Source organism: Epinephelus moara, chromosome 2 (assembly GCF_006386435.1).
Source record: "Epinephelus moara isolate mb chromosome 2, YSFRI_EMoa_1.0, whole genome shotgun sequence".
In the NCBI taxonomy this organism is placed as follows: Eukaryota; Metazoa; Chordata; class Actinopteri; order Perciformes; family Serranidae; genus Epinephelus; species Epinephelus moara.
The window spans coordinates 11760113-11783232 of NC_065507.1; the positions used below are offsets into that span (position 1 = coordinate 11760113).

General features: G+C 41.4%; 1 protein-coding gene across 1 annotated transcript in view; it reads left to right on the plus strand.

The window, feature by feature from the left end:
- Positions 1-1379: 1379 nt before the first annotated feature.
- Positions 1380-23120, plus strand: part of pcp4b (Purkinje cell protein 4b) — a 47026-nt gene continuing 25285 nt past the window's right edge. The window contains exon 1 of the mRNA XM_050072252.1: positions 1380-1537. Within this exon, the coding sequence (XP_049928209.1) occupies positions 1529-1537 (9 nt within the window). The 5' untranslated portion in view covers positions 1380-1528. The remainder of the gene's footprint in view (positions 1538-23120) is intronic.

Sequence of the window (23120 nt, forward strand, 5' to 3'; positions counted from 1 at the left end):
TGAAACCTAGCACCTCTTAGTCAAGTCATCAAGTGGGCCAGATTGGACCCTTTGGCGGGCTGGTTCTAGCCCATGGGCCGTATGTTTGACATCCCTGATCTAGCTTGACAAATAGCACTACAGGTAAGAGAAAAAAAAGTGTTTTTAATTTGGGGGTGGACTGTCCCTTTAAGCAGAGGAATAGGACTGTTTTTGCAGAACAAGGACCCCAAAGCCATTCTTCAGTGCAAATCCACTCCAGCTTGTCAGGCGCATTGACAGTTACCCAGAGACACACAGGTCAGGTCAGAGCGACAGAGATGTTAGGCTTCATTTGTAATCGGTTCCCTATTCTCCCATCCATCAAGACTCCATCGGGACCTTACTGGTGCTCCAGTGACGGTCTGTAAGGAGGCTGAACAGCCTTCACGTTGCATCCACATCAGAGCTTTGTGAATATTGGTCCTGCTTCTCTTTGTCTGAAACCATTTCCATTTAGATGTGCATTAACCAGATAGAAGTTTCTCTGGATTTTGGATTGGCGTTGCTGCTTGCCATTTGAATGCTCAATCTAACAAACACAGCCTGTATTGACTTTTACAAATGGATGTATGGATTTAGGACAAATGATAATTACCCCCCTCAGTTTGTGAAATTGATGTTGAAGGGGATGAAAAGGAGGGAATGGAAGGAGCTGGGTGCCATTAGATTGATGCAAAAGGATTATACAAGCCCGCTGGAAATAGGCACTGTTCTGTCTGGGAAAATCCCAATTACTTTTTATTTCAACTAAGAAATTTAATAAAGTTAAAACGAAAAGCTCGGTCTCTCTGATGCAATAAATTCAACATGCTGTTGTTTGGGAATTCACCAGAGAAAATCTAATTAGCTTATTATACCGCTGTAAACCTTTACTAGATATAATTAATCCTACAATAAATGTGAGGGGAGTGCCTGACAACACATTTCATAAAATATAATAACTATAAAATGTAATGTAGAGACATTATATAAACATTATAGTGGATTAAAAGGAACACATTTTGTTACAGTGAAGCACCAGAGGCAAACGGTAAACACCCGTTTTTGAAAAGGGAGGATAAAAAGCCAGAACATAATTTTACTTTAGAGCTTTTGTTATGAAGCTCACACCCACGCACTAGTGCACACACTCAGGTGGGAGTCACTATGGCACATGTAGCCCAGTGAAATAACAATTTCCACTGATGACATGATGACTGGTGCATGAAAATGCCTCCCAACGCTCACATTTGTTGTTCATCAACAGGAGGCAGAAGCTCCGTTTGGCTGATTCTGATGAAAAGGGCTTACACAGCGTATGAATATTTGAAGGAGTTGGGTGGTGACTTGGGAGACACATTTGCCCACGGCATTCCTATTGGTTTATTGGTGACGTGATGACACGGAGGAGTTGGGCTTAACACTTTATAAAGCTTCTCTGTCCGCGGCGAGCCACTCTGTTAAAGACCACTGCTGAAACTTCTCACGTACTGGAAGCTGCCGAGAAACCTCGACGTTACCGGCCATCATGAGCGAGGTAGGACTATTTTATGTTTTAAAACAAAGACGCGTCGGGATTAACCCAATTACGCACGATACGCGCGCGCTAATGCGCAGAGGGAAGCACCATTAATGAGAGATTTTACAGCCAGGCGAGCTGTCGCTGTCTACGGATTTCTGTTAACTGATGAGATTTCTGATCCGACATTTACTGATGCAGCGCGGATACAATTCATTACAGTGTGTCAGATGCTGCACAGCTGCTCCGTCAAAGTGTAAGGAACACCAGGGCGCATCAATGTGCTGTGTACTACTACCCCTGGAGCAACACTGGGGATTTACGATAGATAACGGTGTTTATTTTTTACTACAATAGTTCAGACCTACTTTACGCACAGTCCTTATTTAATACTGTGTGTTTTGACAACAAATGTGGCTAAAATTGAGCGCAATATGAACAGATTCTACTTGGAAAGCATAGTAATGTAAAGTCTCATGTATTGTAGGGACACAGAGAAGCGTCTGTGGATGATAGTACATAGTGGGAGCGCAGGTGGTTACACACGCACCAACTACACTGTATATCACTGTAGGTTTATCTCTCAGTATAAATAACCCAGCAGTCTCGGGTATCAGAGATCTGTAGGGGGGTTACAGCTTGCAATGGAAAACTGCTGTAAGGTTTTCCCACAGCTCGCTCCCCTCTGACTCCATACAGTCACAGATGTTCCTGCTCCATGCATTTAAAAGTGGATGGAGGAGGATATTAATAGCTCCCTATAATGGATAGTTTTTACTCTGCAGCAGCTCTAAAGTTCAATGCCCTGGAGTATTCTGCTAATGTCACTACTAGTATTTTATGTTTTCTTTGGAGGGTACTTGGGTACTAATTTGGGAAATATCATGCAAAATGTCAGCAGAGTGTTTATTTTACAAAATATCATGATAATGTTGTATCACTGACATGAGTACCCGAAAACGCTGATGATGTCTGGCTGATGCTGTGATCTTTTCTCCACAGACTCATTGTTTTTCATTTGCTTGTCAGTTGAGTGACACAGTCATAAGACTTATCTGCGTCCATGTGGCACCTAGTTGTCAGCGTTTGAAATATTCAGGACACGTCAGCAGGTTGTGGGACATCAAAGATGTTCAGCAAACACCTCTCAGTTGTAAGCAGCAGGGACGGGGGCTAGTCGCGTTCAAGTTCAGTCAGTCAATGCAAATTGTGAATTACAAATCAGCTCACAGAAGTCAAGTTTGATCTATTTTTGAGAAAATCTTTATAATTGCGGTTCTCACTCTCACTGATGCGCCCCATTGTTGTGACACTTGGAAAGATGGAATGACTTTGACTTGCGATTCTGCTCTGAAATTCTGCTTTGACATTTTATCAGACAAGCACAGTATAGCGTACCCTGCTCCATGTTAGTATTGACAGAAGCTAAGTGCATTTCTGGGAGTATTCTTGTTTGCGCACTTATATGTGGGTAAATATTTGCTTTTTAACAGTGTATATGCTTACATGCAAATTGGTGTTTGTGTATCCCTGTGCATGGAAAAACACAGGCGGATATGTATGCACAAAGGGTAATTTAGGAGCCTGAGATGTTGAGAGTCATTTGGCTCCACGGAGTGAGTAACAGCAGCAGTAAACCTCCTCAGACCTGGCACTTCAAACTCAGAGGTATAAAAAAAAAAAAAAAGAAAAAAAGTCCACATGCCTTCAGGTAAAGAAGGCAGAGTTATTTGAGTTCAATCCTGCAGTCTGGCGGGTATACAGTCTGTCATTCCCTCAAATGGATCGGTGGCAGACATTACCGTACTTCCCTGCGAGCTGTTTATAACAAGTCATTCACCGGCCGCCTCAATAAAAGATGAATTCAGGGAGCGCACACAACAGGAGCTATAACAGCTTTTAAATAATTGAATCCTTCGCTGGGAGCGAAATCACCTGAGCCTTTTGTTTGATTATAATGTGCAAAGTAAAGGGAAGCTGCCATCTCCTGTTGATTAAAAGATGTGTAATTTTAGGGAGAACATGGCCCTGGTGCAAATGTGAGGAGGAGGAGGCAGCGGAGAGGATGTGAATTTTTCTGCTTAGTAATAGCTTATGTTTTGTCAAGTTACTGCGCAGGGTGGAGTTGTTCTCAATCAAAGTCATGAATGTATTCGGTCGCCAAACTTGACTTGAAGCCAGAGTCTGAAGCAGAGCAGCTCAGCATGTTCTGGATGGATGAGTCTCGCAGTGGTCAGCACTGCAGCACCCTCCCTCATCCAACCAACCACACTCTCTGCCCTTGTTCTCTGCACCTCCCTTTTTTTTACTCCCTTATCTACACAAACCTGCTCAGAACAAGTACAATACTCTAAGGTAATGCTGTTACACAGTTTCACCCCCACATCTCAGACTTTTACCTCTTACTCCCTCTCTCTTTGCCTCTTGGCAAATGAACCAAAGCTTTCAAGGGAACAATCTAAGTCCCCAAAGCTTCTGACTTCTGTCAGTGTGTTCATGTCAAGGAGGAATGAACAAGCTGACAAGAGAGGCTGAAAAACTGTCAGGTGCTCCAGATGGTGGAAAATGGCTGACTCAGACACTTTAATACTTTTCTGTAATACTCAGAGTTTAGCCACTGACACGGTTACTAACTATCATCACAGCCAGTCTTAGTTATAACTTGCTGTTTGTGTTTGTTCCCTATCTGTGACATTTTTCGGATTATCCAGGATTACAGAGCAACATTGTGATATTTTAGAAATGTGACGCAAAGTCATTGAAATTAAATAAAGGCAGATGCTATGTGCACCCAGGTGTCTGTAGCCAATAATGCTATATGCACCCAGGGTGGAATAGCCATTGTAGCTATTTACACCCTGGTGTATATTCCTGGGTGTCCTAGCAGGGTCAAAATATGACGTTAACACAAACGGGTCTATTCAGGTATTCTGTGTAAGTGCATTCAGCAGCTTTATACATCCTATAAACTGAATTTCATTGGTCAACTAAATCTAAAATTTATAAGCCAACATTGACTCACATGGGACTTAATTCTAGTCTCCTGTGTGAAAGTCCTGTGCTTAACCCACTCACCCACCGTGGACCGTGTGGCTCTTTATACTACGTCACCTGACTTTCGGACAGTAAATCTGAGTATCTGAGACTAACTAGTAGCCCCCCTGTGACCCTGAAAAGGATAAGCAGACACAGGTAATGAATGAATGAATGAGATTGGCTTGTACAAGCCCAAACCATGACCCCTTTTGCCCTAATCCTAACTGCTTCTGACCTTGGGGTGTTAATTTGACAAGTACGAACCTATCATAGCACGCAATGGGATTTATAATAATACATTGTAGGGTTGGGTATAAATAGTTGAACAGCTGCAGTGTGACGATTCTCACTCAGGTGCAAATAGACACTCAGTTATAGAAAACTCCACAACCCCTCTCAGAATAGGCCATTTCACAACAGACAGTTTGACTTGTCCTAATAGGAAAAGGACAGGTGTTACCAGGCCAGCCGTTGGGAAATATGGGCAGGGGGGCTACATTTTCCAAAGTGGGCCCCTCTTCGACAACCATCAGCAAATCACTACACATATCACGATGCAAAATGTTATGCTTTCTGCAATGACAATTCAATTTATCATATTTCCACATGTATTTTATTATTATTTTTTGCCAAAAAAATGCCCTCCAATGAATGATTAGAGAAACGTAAACTCAAACACTGACTTAAGAAATTACTACAAGGTTAACGTCATATAATCAAATCATGATCTGACCCTTCTGTCAGATGGACCGCACCATTTCACAATGCCTGCAGGGGGTGGGAGCATCAGATGGCATGTTGAAATGTGTTTTAGTGATAGAAATACATTTATCATGTAGATACATATAAACTGTATTGTCGGTGATATAAGTCAGTAAGTAAATTGTTGTACTTGATCCAATTTAAATGTCAACCACAGACCATTTTATGGGCTCCCCATTGGCCTTGGGCAGGCATCATCTGTATCACCCTTTGACCCCCCCCCCCCGACGGCAGGCCTGGGTGTTATTAATAACCTTTATATTCCATCCACACAATGTTGACAGAATGAGAAGAACAGAGGAACCTGTAGGAAACACTCACTGGGAATGCATTCGTCCAAGATGTTCAAGATTAGCAGCTTTTGCGGGGTGATGCATTAGCAGCAGTTTGTTAACATGTGCAGCCAGATATAAACGGTTTATAGATCCTTTTTAATTTAGCTGAATCAATTCATATTGGACTTAATCTACACATAACTGCCAGCAATGGTGGCTTTGCGGCCAAGTTGCCAATCGTTGTTGACCCTCCCTGTACCTCTTTCCATTAAGTGAGAGATGCTGTCACTGTCCCTCTGACTCTGATTTCCAAGTCAGAGGCTGACTAATGTGTTTTTCCAACTTGGTTGCTCGTAATTACAGTCTAAATGATTTGAACGCAGCACCAGTGAGACAACACTGGAAGTGGGCATGGCACACCTGAATGCAATGCACTCATACTTGATGATATTGCTTGCACCTGTGCTTCTCCTGCTATGACAGCTGTTAAAAGGTCCCATTGCACTCAGAAAGGTTTTCTAAAAAGCACTCAAAAACAATTAAAATCAAACCCAAACTCTACGGAAACATCCGCCCTTTGCAGCAAAACATTTGCTCAAGACACTAAAGATGGATGTAAAGATGGCATGACTAGCAGTAAGTTTCCTGTAGGTGGTCAGTGTGTTTCTGTAGGTTAGGTAACTTTGCACTGAAAAAGCCACTGTAAAGAATTACAGCACATTTCATGGAACATTTTTCCAAGTATGCTTGAACTCATGTTGACTCACAGGTATTTTTGGACAAAAAAATGCACTCTGTTATTTTCCAGCAGTCACTGACTCACAACAAAGCCATCTTCAAGCCCACAAAACTCATACGACAGCAGCCAATCTTGAGTTTCTGCAGCGTCCTGTAAGAATTAGTTTGTCTGTCACTGTCACATCACCTCCGTCAGTGTTGGTGAGTGCAAGAAAAAGAAGTTTAGCCTTTGGAGACAGTGTCAAATTAAGTCAAAGATATTCTTAGATCTTATTGATCTTACCTCGACACCTCCCATCCATATTCTGCTCTGTGCCAATTAACATCAAAGGAGCGTTGTTACGTACTGCTGTAACTTAATGCACCATCACAGATGTGGTGGGTGTGTTTATGAGCAAGTATAGGGAAAGTTGTATGTATGTGTATGTGCATTTGGGAGCTGATAGGTTTTTTTTGCTTCCAACATTAATTTTATGACTTGTAACATTTTTGAACAAGTTTGCCCAGCTGGGAATGGACAGAAATGCTAATTAGCTTGATTAAAAAATTAGCATAAACTTAGCCTTGATTGGCTGCCAGATCATTACTACAAGTACCAGCTTCTTTGGGAGACTTCTTAATGATGATAAAAAAAAGCCTTTGGTTATGTCGGTGACTGCAGTGGGGAATCGTACACGGTATTCAAGCTACGCTGAATAAGCTCTGCCCTGCTTTAAAATCCAACAGCCCATGGACAGGAAACATACATTTGACAGAAAAAAGCTGCTAATCCACTTTAAGCAGAGATTGAAATTTCTCTAAGTACTTAGACTGAAATAACCCCGACCGGGGATGTAACGATGAGGTCATCACATTAATAGTCAGCACAAATCAGGCACTTCTGAATAGCTTTTTAAGACCTTTGCTTACTGAGCAAAGTGAGCCTATTGTACTGCGCTGCACTCTATGGTAAATGGAGAGGCTTCAGTTTCATTTTGTTGCTGAACTTGTCTCCAGTAGATCTCCCTTTAGCTTCAGCATTCTTCAGCAAATGACTTTCTCCTCACACGACACTGTGCAAACACCATCACATAATTCAAGGCAATGACTCTCCATCCTCTAGTCGTCTCCTTTAATGCAGGACTGACACCCTCACACATCTTCACCCCCACAGACCTCAGATTGGATTGTTTTATGTAAGTCAACACTAAGCTTTGGATAGGAACTGCACCAGGAGGTGTATTAAATCCACTATTGTAATGTCTCCACCAGAGATGGTGACTCAAGTCAGACTCAAGTAGCAAATTTGAGGACTTAGGACGTGATTGACGAAAACTAATGGAAGACTTAACTTGACTTTGACTTGGGTATTCATGACTTGAGACTTAAGACAGATGACTCAAAATGACTTGACTTTTTTAAGTCTTTCTAGATACTGAGAATTTAGCCTACATTTTACTTTTGAAACATGATTGGGTGATTTCCAGAGACTGAAACCCTAACCCTATAGAATAATGGACGTAGCTACCGTGACATCAACCATTGATCTCTGGACTCCTGTTGTTACTCCTCAGTTTGGACAAGAGGGTCAAACTGTGGAGGAGCAAGGGGTGGGACTGAGAACCAGACACTATCCACAGACAACCTGTCACACAAAGTGGCCACACCCTTGGTCATGCATAACATGGGGGTCTGTAGGGATAAACCTGCTTCTGGAGCCAGCCTCAAGTGGCCATTCAAAGAACTGCAGTTTTTGACACTTCTGCGTTGGCTTCATTTTTAGCCCTAGAGATTGCTGCTTGACAATTTTTAGAGCAATGCGTGCAAACCTGGCAACCTTCTTGGATGCAGCAGACCAGCCGAGCCCATCACATGAAGCAGGTATCATGGAGTGGGCTTTCGTCCAAAAATAATAGCATTTGAAATAAAATACAGGAATGTCTTTTTTTTTTTTCTAACTTATTAGCTAATTGGCTGGTCAAACATTAGAAAGTTAATGTTCGACCAGATCATCAGAATTTCATTACTTGACTTGTGACTTGCTTGACTTATAGCAGGGATACAACTTGACTTTCTTGATTCCTACCACAGTAACTTGTGACTTGCACATGTGTGACTTACTCTCCAAACAAAATTGGATGCATTTTCCACTACAGTTTGATGCCTCATGTTTAATAACCTAAAGTGAGACTAATGGCATCCATTTTTATTCGGGGTCATTATCTGGGGTAGCTGTGGGGATGTAATTTAGAGAGTGATTTTTTTCTCCCCCCCCCCTCTTTGGTCGCTCTCAACACTTTTCATCAGCATTTGTTCCCAATCCCATTTAAAAACTGAGCTCAGCAGGTTTCACCATGAGTAGCATGAGGTGCTCAATCCTTGAAATGCACGCTGCGTCGCTGTGGGGAGAAATCAGCATTTACTGTATACTTAGCAAAAGCCAAATGATAGGTCTGTCCTAGTCTCTCCAGATTGGCGAACCTACAACAGGAAGTCGTCTGTCCCTACGTTCAAATATTAAGCAGCTTTAGAGCATGTACTGCTGGATTAGGGGACTTTTGTGGATTGTGTAGATCTGCTGTGTCGCGGCCTCCAATGTTGTCGGCCAGATTCTTGTTAGCTGTCCAACAGACAGATGGAGCTCACTTGGAGAGATTGTTTTTCACCCTAATGGTACACGGGGTTAAATTGGCTTGGCTTTCTAAATGGACTAAAATTTACAGAAATAAATACATACTCAGTTGTGATGATTTATTGCTGTCAGTCTGTCATTGTTGTAATGGACTGTCTGCACCAGCAGTGAAAGCATTTTGATGACATTTTGCCTCTACAGATGTTTGTATTGTAAAAGTAGTTTTAATGTCATGGAGAGCTACATCTGTTTGGTGAGTACCACATGGCTGTTGGTTGGTTCATCACTTTTGTCCAAACTGAAACATAAAAACAACTCTGTACATGTATTCATAGTCCCCAGAGGATGAATGCTACTGACTTCGGAGATCTCCTCCTTTAGCGCCACCATGGCATTGACATTTGTTTTTGAATAACATGCCTCTATCCAACTATTGCCAGAAAATCTGGTACACACCTTTATATCACCCTCAGGATGATTGTAATAACTCCAGTGACTCCTTTAACTTTTTCTATAGCTGCATCATCATGTTAAATGTATTGTATGTGTTAATAACTGATGACCAGTACTTTGGTTCGAGACCAGATACCTGCTAAATAAAGACATTCCCATCAGCCTCAGCTGTACTTTGTGTTTAGTGCTAATTAGCAAATGTTAGCCTGGTAATACTTTAAAATAAGAGAGTGAACATGGTAAAATTATATCTGCTGATGTTAGCATTTAAACCCAGTTCAGACCAATGATTCAGGACGAGACAAAACCATTTCAGAACGTTGCAAAGAAAAGCTGCAGCAGTGTGAACTGACCGGTCTGAGCTCAACTCAAGCCGGATGATGATGTCCCCTGCAACTTAGCTGGTCAAATTGCCAGCGACTGGTTTTAAAAAGTAAAGCACATCACCTGTTTCAACAGCCAATCGGCTTGTAGTGAAGTCCACTGGTCAAAACAAAATGACCGTAGACAGCTTTGCCAAGCCATCTGTAGCCAGCATCTCCAGTATTTTAAGAAGCTACAAATTATATTCAGCAACAAAATAAGCTTGAAATGCTGGAAATTAGAACGGAAGTACAGAGAGTTGTTGCATAGAGATGATAAACCATCTCATCTAGTTGTATTGGTGTGAACTGGCAGGTTTATAGAACGTTGCAGAATGGCACATTGCAAGTAGTTGCTAGTTTCAACTCATCTCGTTGCGAATCTTTGGTCTGAACTGGGCTTTAGCTGACCTGTAGACTCTAAGTCTTGTCCAGCAGAAAATAAAGTTAAAATCCATTTAAAGAAAGAGAAGCAAAAGTACTCAGAGCTTAAAAAGTACTTTCTCATAATGTCAGGCTGTACTCTTTTTCTAAAAAGTGCTGGTAATGTAACCATTTACAAACGACAGTCACTTTGCAAGTATTTTCTAAATAAGAGCTTTAATCTTTAAATGGTTTAAATAACTCTATTATTTCCACTTCAAAACAATCCACAACCTAATAGTATTAGCGTATTTATTATCTTCATGTTGATTCATATCAGGTTTCCCTCGTGAGTCTAATCAACAAACACTCCATCAACTAACACGATCTTTATCAACAGCAAAGAAGATATAAATGGCAATTTACTCAACCGCAGCATCATAAATCACTTGGATTGCTGCCGAACGCACGATGAAACTATTACACTCTGGGTGGTTAAGTGACTTGGATGAAAGCAGTTTTTGTTATGCATGTGTGGCTGTTGTCTGATTATTATGCAGCCATAAATTCACAAGCTGTGTACACAAGGCTGACGGGCTCCTGTTCCTCAGATTCACAGATTGTAATGTAAAGTGAATCAATAAAATAAATTGACATCTTTATTAAGCCTGTTGCTTTAGTGAAGTGCTTTGGAAGGTGTTTACCAAGCTTGTTTCATCCTGCCGCTGATGGATGTGCTGCTGTCAGAGTAAACCACATGTATGCAAGAGAAAAAAATCTTCTTTAAGTTTCTACATTTCATGTGGATGAAAAATTATAATGAAAAATGAACACTAAAGTATGTTGTTGAAAATTACTCTACATCAGCATCCAAACTGTAACACAGCAGATCGGGATGTGAAAGGACAGTTTGACAACTATAAAATGTGTTAATGTATGATAACAGGTGTCATCTCTGTGTAAAACAAAACACATCCTCTCATCTTTGCTCCGTGCGTACACCCACAGTCATGAAAATCACACATTCCAGTGATGTCAGCAACAGCGTGCCATGTGTGCGTGCTGGTGTGTATGTTTCAGTCATTCACCTTACGAGTGGAGTGGGTGGGGAATGGCTGAATTAGCAGAGCGACATTACTGCTGCACGCTGCAAATTTACCTCCCACAAAATCATTACAACATCACACTCCACAGATTTGAGGCTGAAAATATCACTTCAGGGACTGCGGGGCTCTGCAGGCCAATCTAATAAGTAAGGAGGTTACAGAAACAGGTTTGTGACTGCAGGGTCCCCAGTATAGATATATATGGATGAATTGAAAAATCTTGCTAGAGGCACATGAATGTCCCTCAGTCATCACTATCAATGTGATCTTGAGCATTGAAACCTCAATTACAAATGAGTAAATATGTGTTACTTTGCCCTCCCCATCCTCTCCCTCAGGCTCTAAATTAGACTGTGTTCTTGTTGTTAATTTGCTTTGGTTAAATAGGATTTTACAAATTGTATTAATAATATTAGATGTTCCCACAACAGTGATTAAGATATCAAGTAATACAATATACAATATAATACAATAAGGTGTTATCCTTCAGCTGTTTTCCTAAAATGTAAAACCGATACCAATTATTTGTAATCAAGGAGACCCATAAGTGATATTTGGGAATGATATAGTATTAAAAATGAAAATCAGTAATTCTGTTCATTCACTCTAGGCATTTAGTTCTAGTCCAGTTGTTTGGGCAGTTTTGGCGTTTGTCAGCCTGCACCATCACATAGGGAAATCAGATTCCTGTGATTAATATTAGTTTACGCAGCACTTTTATGCTTCTGATGTGTATATTTATGTTCTTTGGTGTCACAAGGAGCTCACAAAAAATAAAAGATTCTAATCACTATTGGTACTATTAGACTGCGAATCAACTGCATGTCGTGAATAATGACTAACGGGGGGAGACAGGGAGAAAAGAGGGCTTCTTGTACAGCTATGATTTGGGGCTTATTACTGCGGGATCACTGTCACACACTTTTTAATAGACTTAATGAACTGACAACTGAGTCGGATACAAGCACAGCAGTTTTAACAGCTTTTTAATCAGGGAAAATACCCATGCTGATGAGCATACATGTTGCCATGGTTACCAAATGATGAGCATAAATAGGTTGGCCTCATACAGATCACTTATAAGACTGTGGACACATCTCTGAGCAGCAGATGTTATTTATTGATAGTAAAGCTTTTGAAATTATGCTAAAATCACATAACTGCAATCGTAAAATTTTGTGGTTGGGTTTGTTTACTTTCACACAACAAACAAACTGCACCAGAGTCCGCTTGATGGCAGACTGAGAACAACTATTAACATGCTCTTGGTTCGGTTGTTTGGTCCACACCAAGGTTTAAGTGACAGCTTTCACACCAGGTCAAATGAGCCATAGTAACCGGGAAAATGGACCCGAGTTTGTTCTCAACTGAATAAAAATGATGAAGTGTAAAAGCCCCCTTAGAGACAAAATTTAGAATAACACAAACTCCATCACGTAACTTTGTTAAAATGCCTTTCAGTACATTTTTAATCAAATGCTGCCAAAGAGCTTTTCAACATTATCTTGAAACCCCCCCCCCAAAAAACAAAAAACAGATGGTGATCTTTGATCTAATCTTAATGTGCAGTTCTCTGGTTTATCAGTTAAATGTATGAACTACACTACAGACTTAAGTCTCTACTTTTTCCAGAACAAAATGTCTACACAAGCCACTGAGTTGTGAACAGGTGAACTTGTTCCAGATGCGTGTTCTGGGCTAAAAATAAACCAATGTCCAGTGCGCTTAATCTGTCTGGATTTGTTGATCCATTTATTCTCAATTCAATATACACACTCTCACTATAACACACTACATTATGGCTCCAACATTACTCACAGTGACAAACAGAGTGAAGGCCAGGTCAACAATCGGTTGACTCTTATTGTAGATACCACTTGAAGCTCAATGAGACTACGTCTATGCAAGTCTATGCAATCTTACAGGACGAGCATAAGGTGTTGACAGATTTTCAAATTTTCGCTTTCTTAAATGTTTTTTTGTCTGATATGGTAGATGACGCATGAACAAGACATTAAATGTGGGTGAAAATACTTCTATGCACATTGTACAACCATGAATCACAGTGTTAAGAGTTCATACTTAGATTTGTGTGTTCAAGAAGAAGAATTAAAGTTTGAATGGTTCCCATTTGTCTTTATGGAGACTTGATACAGCAGCTTAGATTTAGAGCCCAATTGTATGGTTTTATGATAATGTTAAGGCTCAAGTCATGAAGACAATTTTATGTTTGATTTCCAGGGTCAATCTTTTTTTTTTTCGGGACATTTAATACCTAAACAGAGGTCATGACTCGTTTGTTGTTATTGTGATAGAAGCCTGTTTGAGTGTCTACCATGGTACCCTTGGTAATGGTAAAACGCAGATCAGTAAGTGTATATATTCTACGTGGAGGAGGTTGGGGTGGCTGCTCATCCTGTTTACATTTACTCCAGTTAACTTTTTTCTTCAGCAGGACTCCTCTGTTAAATTAGCAAAATACCTTTGACTCCACAGAACATTTTTAACATTTTACCCGACAGATTTTGGTGCTTAATATCCTGTGTTTTTATTGTCATGAGCTGTGGAGCACAGAATTGGAAGAAGCTGCAATAGATAGAAGCCGAAATACACTTATTTGTCTCCATTTTAAGTTGATACTACTTAAAATTCTTGACTTTGCTGAACTAAAGAATTGATTTTAGTGCAAGTATGTTTCCCTCATTTGGTGGTGGGTTGAATGTCTTTATATGACGACTTAAAAAGAAGGTCAGGACAGCTGCATTAGACTGGTTAGGCCCAAAAGCATTAGTTTTATTGATGCTATTCTGTGCTCTTCCCATTATGGACTAAATGGAGCCTAACTGCTGTGCTCATTTCTAAAGGAGCTCATGTGGAAAAGAAAACCTGCTGCTCACAGTTAACATTGTGTCTCTGTGGATGTTGGAGTAAGAGACAAAGATGAGACAAACTGGCAACATGGATGGAGATTTGTAGCAGTTGGCAGTGAGGTGAGACATGGATTTACTTGACAAGCGGACATAAATCATGAGCTGACAGTGAACGTCTGTCATCGCATCTCGACACTCGATTAATTTGGGACTGACCTGCCTCCTGAGAGCACAGTAGATCCATATGCTACTGTTTATGCTCCTGGATATTGATGCCAAAATATAGAAACCTCTTCTGGGTCCATTCCTGATAAACACTAAGGCACAAACAGTGAAATAAACAACACAAAATCAGTTCACTGCTCATTCTTAATGAAGTTTAACTGTGTTTTTGGACAGATGTTGAACTAATATTTAACATGTTATCACTCTGAGAAAGTATCAGATGGAATCAGCCACACTCTTTCTTTCCCCATAAATCCTGCAGGACCCTCATGTCCCGCAGGTCTTTTCTATCACCGTCTTTCCTCAAAGCGACTCTGTCACAAACCCCTCTCGTCTGAGCAGGCACACGCCAGAAGCCAACACATGCCCTCTGCAGATGTCACTAGAAATTCACTGCAACTTTTGAGGAACTGCTTTATAAGACACTGCCTCAGAACCACATTTAAACACGAGAGGCAAATCGTGTCTGATGGTCTCATTACTTTGAAGAAATTTGGAGCAGTCGGTCTGGTTTCCTGCAGGTTTTTTTTTTTAGCTTGTTTCCTTCGCACAGAAATTAGCTGGAGTGAACCCTTGATGTCCTGTGCGTGATCCTGAGCAGGTGGTTACTCAACAGATTCTCCCCTCACCGGAAGACCAGCAACTCATTTTTTTCTCTTGCCTACGCTTGAAGAACAAAAAGAAGAAGAAGAGGCTGTTTGGCCTTATGTTCTTTCTGCTTGAATTGTCTCTGGCCTACTTCTGCTTTTTTAAATTCTTAATGGCCATTGAGTGTGGCAGGGAACTCTTGGACTCTGCAAGCTGCCAAGTCTTAAAATAACCCCAGAGATGAACGAACAGCATTATTAAATTATTTCCCCGATTCCTCACCCTGCATTTTCCCCCACCACTTTACTTTGATTGAAGTTACTAAGCTCTACACTAAAAAATTTTGTTTTGATTAGGACCTCACTAAGCATGGAGAAAGCATCTAAACTATGAGTCGATCCTGATTTCTTACATTATTACGACATCAAATACCTGGCTATCTCTTCCCTGGGAGGTTGTTATAGAAGATGTTTCCACTCGACAGTCTCTGGTGGGACAGCTCAAGCAGAGGACAGATTCATCATTCCTCATAATTAGGGTCTTAATTTGAACACCTTGCTCTTTTCAGTTCATTGCAAAGCTACTCTCCTGCTGCTTGGCCCACAAAAGCAGACTGGAGAGTTATCTGGGTCGCCTGGTTACGTATAGCGAACGCTCTCTGTGTCACGTGGACCCCCCTCGCAGCTGATGGGCGCTTGGCAATGGATGGAAGCAACAGAGTCGTCCGCCAACAAGCTGGCCTTCCTCTAAACAAGCCAGTCTCTCCGGGTCTCAGCTCCCGAGCCCAAAATGGTCAGTGTTGCTGAGCCAGATGAAGTAGCGGAAGCCAAAACATCAATCATCGCATTATGCCAGCCATGCTTATGAATCAGCTACTACAGATTAACAAAGTAAGAAGCTTTCGGGATCCACAATATTGATTTTCTCATTCTAATCTGCTACGAATAGTGAGATGCTTCAATGTCCCACGCATTAGAATGAAGCCAAGAAGCTACAGGAAGCTGCCATCTGACAACAACTTCAGCCTTAAAATATAACTTCTCTGGAGGAAGAAGAACCAACACAGTTTTTTGAAGCAGCAAACAGAAGCGAGAGAGAGTGGTGATGAGCACAAAGGCCAGGTAGGGCTGAATTCAAATCCAGGATGCCACAATGTGATGCAGTAGATACTAATGGACTCAATAGAAGAAGTACTGGTACTAAATCTCAGGCAGCCTGTACGTATACCTACCAAAAGTAATACACCGCAATTCATATATAATGTACATAACTATGAGCCAGGAATGAGCCACATAATCTGGAAGGCTGTTATCATGTGACCAATGCACTGACAGGAGTAAAGAAACAAGTCCTATTACGACCAAAAGCTCGTGTAGGGACGCAGGTTGCGTTGATAGATGGATCAAAATACACAGGACTTTCCCCACAGGAGGCTGGTGTTCGGAAATGTGTGAAACCAAGTAAACTTTGAGTTATTTTAAGGTACATCCATACCATGTTTCTTTTTCTAAAACTACCTGTGCAACTTTACGTTAAGTATGTAGCTTTACAGTAAGTAACGTCATTCATAGGGTGCTAATTTGTTAGATATCATACGCCTGTTGTATGAGGATACGTTGAGGCAATAAAGGTGGTTGTTTTTTCGCTGGACAATAACTTTAAGAAATTTAAAAAGATGATATACTTTTACACTTTGAATATGGCGTTTTCAAACATGTTAAACAAGCAAGATATCACATTTAATTAATTAGCTTTAGAGGTGCTGGTAGGCGGATTTTGTAACCTTTGGACACTGCTAAGCTAGCTGGTCTGGGCTAGCTAAAGGAGGCTAGCTAAAGAAAGCGAATTGCTAGCTAAAAGGAGATAATGGCTGCCTCTCATTTCACTCTCAGCAAAAAAGAGAAGACTGCAATCTGTTGTACCAGGACCTCGTAAAAAACCTACCCGTGACATAGGAAAATGGAACAGACATTCAAGTCAGAACTCCAAGTTGGTAACGAGATCCATCTAGCCCGAGTTCTCCGACATAATCAAACCTGATGTCACAGCAAAAATGGTGGCGCACACAGTAAACTTCTTATGTAGTGCCTGTGTTGTGAAACAGGCTATAGCAGCAAAAATGGATGCACACAAGTGCTCCAACTTCAGGCTGTACACAGTAATATACTTCATTTGCACAATTTTGCACAATTTTGAGCTGTTGAGAGAGAGCTGCCTTATTTTATACGCCATTTCTCTTCGATAATGTGCCATGGTAATTGGTAAAAGGTCCTCTGTAGATGCTTGTGAATCTCAGAAACTTGCCATACAAACATCAATTTGCTGTGAGTGTCCATGTTTCCCGAGCAGATCCAGTGGGACGCATATAGATTAGAAGTTGGGAATACCCACTCAGAATTATCAACTTCCAATTTGCAATGGATTGCAGCATCTGTGTATCTTCCAAAATGTCGATCTGTTCCTTCGAATCAACTGAAATCCTGATGTCTGTTGAGTCCATCTCATTTCTGTACATTCTTGAACTTGCTCTGAAAACAAGTGTTGCTGTTTCGACTCACTGGCAAACTGTTTTTATTGTGATTTAATTGAAAAACAGATTCTCGCCCTCACCACACGATTAAATGCGTTGCAGAGAGGAGCACTTTAACCCACTGCACAGCTTCTGTAAATCAGCTGGCTGATTGAACCAAAACCCCGGATGATCACAGGGAACTCCCTCATCTATTTACTGGCCTGCTGGTTAGTTTGTTGCTCCTTTCATCACTGCAACACGCTCTGTGGCAGCACGCTTTATAATCCCAAAGTGAGGAAACCAATCCCCAGAGATTGGCGACACCCCCACTAATGAAAGGAACGCCGAAAAATGTAATCTCGCCAATTTCAAGGCTCATTAAGTTGTGTAACAGACGGGAGTTTGAAGAAATAATTCGAAGAGGAGCTGCAATGTGTTTCTTCCCCCTCCCCTCCTCTCTCTCTTCTCCTTTTTGCTTTTTCTTCACTGGAAATTGCTGTTAATCAAAGTATTTTTTAACCACAGCACCAGCTGTATTAAGATGAAAATAAATGATTTTTATTCTAGAGGTCCTTTATAGTTTTGTGATTTCAGGCTTTTCTGGGGCATGACGGCATTAGTACTTATTGGCTTGGTGTCGACTGCATTATGTGAGCAGAGAGTTTTACTGCTGCACTGCAAAAATCCCCCCCAAATAAAATGTTAGGTTTAACAAAAAAAAAAAAAAAAAGTTTGTGAGTCAGTGTGAGTGGTTTGATCACAGCTTTTCTGGGGACGGCTCCTTGGTTGCATGACAGCTGGCCTGCTTTTTGCTTAGACTCATAATTTTACCAAAAAGCTCAGAGGAATACAAAAGAAGCAAAAACAACTAAATGCGTGTCTCAAACACTGACAGGCGCATGCAGCGTGTGGAGGTGGCTTGACAACGGCTGCAGAAAGAGAACGGTGGAGAAGCTGCGACTGCTTTGGAAGGAATACAGCTAATATGAAAACAGAAGTGTTCGTATCATCTTCAACGTCAGGGCCTGACAGCTGTTCACCTCAGCAGAGTGTCACCTCAGGAGTCCTGGCTGCCACAGAGGAAATGGAAAGTGTGCAGCTGAGTTTCTGTGCCTTGTGGTTCGCCAGGCAAGACCGTGCCAAGGTCCCAGCGTCGCCAGTCACAGTCAAACAGCTGATGTTTATGACAAGCAAATCAGCTGCTCTTCCTCTCCCCCTGCTGACTCGCTGTACTTGTCCCCAAGGCTCCGCTGAGGAGAAAAAAAACCATCTCCGCACTCGACTTGTAGATAGTAAAAGATACCAACCCACCTTCATCTCAGTGTCATTTCCACACCTACGCTCAGCGTGGGGATTAACACGAGCCCTTGTGTTGAAAATGTCATTATTTCTGTAAAAGGCAAAGTAGGTGTATTTCCTGAACAGACTGTGGAAAGGATGTGAGAGCATTTAAGGATATCAACTGTTATAAAAATGATTTAATGAGAAAAATCAAATGACATGAACGGTATCGTCATTTAAATGTCATTTTCTCAGTTTCAAAGGCTGCAGAATTTTTGAGGCGCATCTTTGGACTGGGAGTTAAGATACATTTCGACCTTAATTCATGCTTCTATTTGCCTTTCAATTGGCTTTCTTTATGTTCTAATTACTGTGGTCAAACTACTATCTGCCTTTTCAGAGAAAAAACGTCCCAGGGAATGTCACTAATTATGTTTCATGGTAATTACTGACCTCTCTGTTGCACTGCAACAATACGAACCCACCCACTTCCTCTTCATTTTTACCCAGACGTGGACTGGCTGCCCAACAAAGAAAAGAAAATCCAAAAAAATTCTGCAGCAGGGAGTTATTGACCCAGCACTGATTTGGCAGTGTTTCAGTATGCCCTGTAGCCTTTATGACAGTATGGTTTATGTAACTGCCAATGGAGCTCATACAGATGAGTGGTCTGTAGCACACAACCATGTGCACACACACACACACACACACACACACGAAAGCCCTCGTAGTAAAGAGCACACACACACTCCCACTGCCTGCACTGTGAGGATGAGCAGGCTGATTTCTGAAGAGCTGAAGAGGCAGGAGGAGAGTGAGGTTAGAGGATCAAAAGGGAAACAGTGTTTTACTGTGCAGGCTTTCAGCTGAGCAGCGTCCTCCATACGCTGAACGTCGCCAGAGTTACATCCCGTTATGAATGATACCTACACAGATAGATTGATCGGTAGTTTATTTGCCCCCTCGGAGGGAATCCTCTTCCACAGTAGGTGCATACGCAGACATACAGGCTTGTAAAAAATATATATGTATACAAAGAAACAAAGACATGGAAACACGTACATGTATCTCTTCATATCAGTGTGTTAAATCAACAGTGCTGATATGTTGCTATGCAGCAGTGCAACCAGGACATTAAATCAACATGGTGACTTTGATTGTGAGGATGTCTCACAGGATCAATGTAAAGCTCTTCCTTGATTTACGCTCTGTTAGCTTAGCATAAAGACTGAGAGCAGAGGGAAACATAATTTGCCTATGAGCACCTCTAAAAATCAGAAATCAACACACTAGATCTTGTCTGTTTAATTGGTACCACTGACCGTAAAAATAATGGATGTAGCTTCCGTGATGTCACTCGTTGGTTTGTGGACTCCAGTTTTGAAGCCATTTTGACTGTTGCTATCTTGTTTTTTTTGTTTTTTTTTAAAGCGACTACATTTAGGCAAGAGGGTGGCGCTGTGGAAGAGTGAGGGGTGAACCTGACTGAGTAGCCGGGGTCACTATTGCCACTCAGAGTGGTCCCGCCCTTAATTATGCATAACTGTAAGCCTTAATAAAATGTAAACAGGTGAGTTATATAAAAAGTCCCCCCCCCCCACCCTATCAGTTGTCATGACGGAGGAAATTAGCTACAGAGCCCAAATCCGTTTTTTTGTACCAGGCTGTAAACATGTAAGTTGGGCGTTTTAACATGGGGGTCTGTGGGAACTCACTGACTTTTGGAACCAGCCTCAAGTGGCCATTCAAAGAACTGCAGTTTTTGGCACTTTGGTGTGGACTTCATTTTTCAGCCCCACAGGTTGCTGATTGATCTGTACTAAACCCAAAGTGTAAAAGTGACATGTTGTGTGGTCACCATGAGTTTCCAAGGAAAGTGGTGGAGACTGCAGTAAGTCACTCTGTATCACCAAAGAAGGGAGAATTCACCACCTTTAATGTGGATGTCCAATCTGTGCGGATGGTACATGTAGTCGATTGAAGCAGTGGTTCCTCGGCATGTGCTATACTGATGGAAAAAGCTGAGTTTGCAGCTGCAACATCGTGTTCCTCCTGCATTCAGTGCTGTCATTTGACATGACAATGATGTGGTTGGACACAGGAGGAACTACAGGCTATTTCAGCTTGGTTTTTGCCTCTGGTAGCTGGAGGGGGGCTCTAGATGCTGCCCAAACACAGATCTTCCATATTGTCTTTGCTTGTACTGCAAACTGACAATGTATACAAGAGTGAAAATGACATCTGAAACATGAGTGCAGAGGATGTTTTAGACACAAATAAATTTGAAAGCATTTTGGCTGACTTGGATTCAGCCATATTTATTTGAGCCAGAGTTTTTGGGCAAAGAAATACAGGTTAGAGAGGCTGAAGTTCACAAGAGATGCATTCTGGTACATGTAGGTGCTGCCAACACAGCTCAACGAGCAGGAGAACTAAGCTTTCTCTATCAGTACAGAATGCACTGAGGAATTTATTGCTTCAATTAAATGCATTTGCCATCAGCACTGACTGGACACCCACATAAGAGATAGTGAATTTTCTCTTTAAAGGATAACTTCGGTATTTTTCAACCTGGGCCCTATTTCCCCATGTGTATGTGTGCGTATGATTCATNCAGTGTCTGGACAGGAGTGTTAGCATCCATTTGTAGCACAACTAGCCACAACTTCAGCATCTCACCATCCAACAAAAGCAGCCTATGAAAGCTGTACGGGGTGTTGCGTGACATCCTGTTCTTGCAATTCGGATAAGCACAAACACGAACCATTGTTTTCAATCGATGCAGTAAAACTCTCAAGTGTACTCCGGGACAACCAGCGCCACTCGGAGCGGCGCTCAGCATGGCTCCTGTGTTTTCTTCCTGCAACAAGCAAAGCTCTCGCGAGATGACGTCACAGCCCAGAGCAAGTGAAGGGTAAGAGAAACGCTTAGTATGCTATTTACAGAGATAACACTGGTGATCTGAACCGGTCAGTGGCGAAAAAAAGCACTTTTAATGCGCAAACTTATGCGGGACGCATTTGCCCCGTTACGGTTTTAGCTCATTTCACGGCTCTCGACTCCCTCAATACTGAACCAATTTTAGAACGAGTTGTACCTTTAAAACCTTACGCACACATACACATGGGGAAATAGGGCCCAGGTTGAAAAATACCGAAGTTATCCTTTAAGAGGTGAAGGTAGGAGTACAGATCCAGGCTAGCTTTTTTCCAGTTTCCTAAGCTAAGCTAACTTGCTGTAGCTTCATATTTCCCGTATACATGTAGACATAAGGCTGGTATTAATCTTTTCGTCAATGCTAATAATCCTGTTTCTGAAAATGGTGAACCTTTCCTTTAAAGTGTCTTTTTATTAAAACATGAACTCTTCAAATTGGTTGTTAATTGTAGCATGACATTAGTACATACTGTTGAATGAATGAATCATGGTGATTTTGTGCAAAACAATAAACACAATGCAAACAGCAGGAGAGATAATATAAAGCAGAAAAAATTACAATACAAAATACGAAAAAATGTATAAAAATATATCTGTTTTTGAAGTGAAAGAGCAGCATAAGGCTCCATGTCCGCGTGGATCCATCTGCTTTATTAAGGCGTAACCGCATGAAGATTAAATTTAAGAGTGCAGGCTTGATTTTTGGGCTTGAATGCACATTAATCTCCACATCCATTGAAATAGAAAGGGGAGCTTAATCAAAGTCGTTTTCACTCATATTGACCACACAAAAACTGAAAACGCTTGCCTCCAGCATCCTATTCTGCTGGGCAGATAACTGTGTTTGGCTCGGAGTGAAGAACATAAAGGCTCGCTCTCGGCAGAATGAAAGGAGGTGGATGTTTTGAAAGGATTCTCTGTGAAAACCTCCACATACTCTCTCTCCTCTCCGTGCCCTGATGAATGTGCCCAATCGGAGATAAAACATATTTACATTTCTCTGATTTGCAATGCGCTTACAGTATATGCTCACTGAATCTTCTGTTATTCTGCTTCACTGTCCCTATGGTTATGTGTATGTGAGCCTGTATTCTTGTCTGCATGAATGTGTTTGTGTGTGTGTTTATTTTTTCTCCTTGAAGTATCCTAATTGAAAGCCTGAAGGCAGAAATTCTGATGCAGCCATGGAGTTTGCCGGCAGTGTGCTACAGTAGCTCTGCTGTTTGTGTGTGTGTGTGTGTGTGTATTCCACCTAAAGGCACACAAAAACACACACATCAAAACACTGTTTGTTGACCTTGTGTCCCTCAGAGTCTATTAATGATTAATGAGAGGTACAATATGTATCTCTCTGCTCTGTATCTCCCTTGTCAGCGTGACATAATTACTGTTTCTCTTCTCTGCTTTTTTGGTTTCTGCTTGTCTCTCCTTCTCCCAGTGTGTCTCTGTGCAATTGTGTATGTCCTGATGTCTCCACAGGTG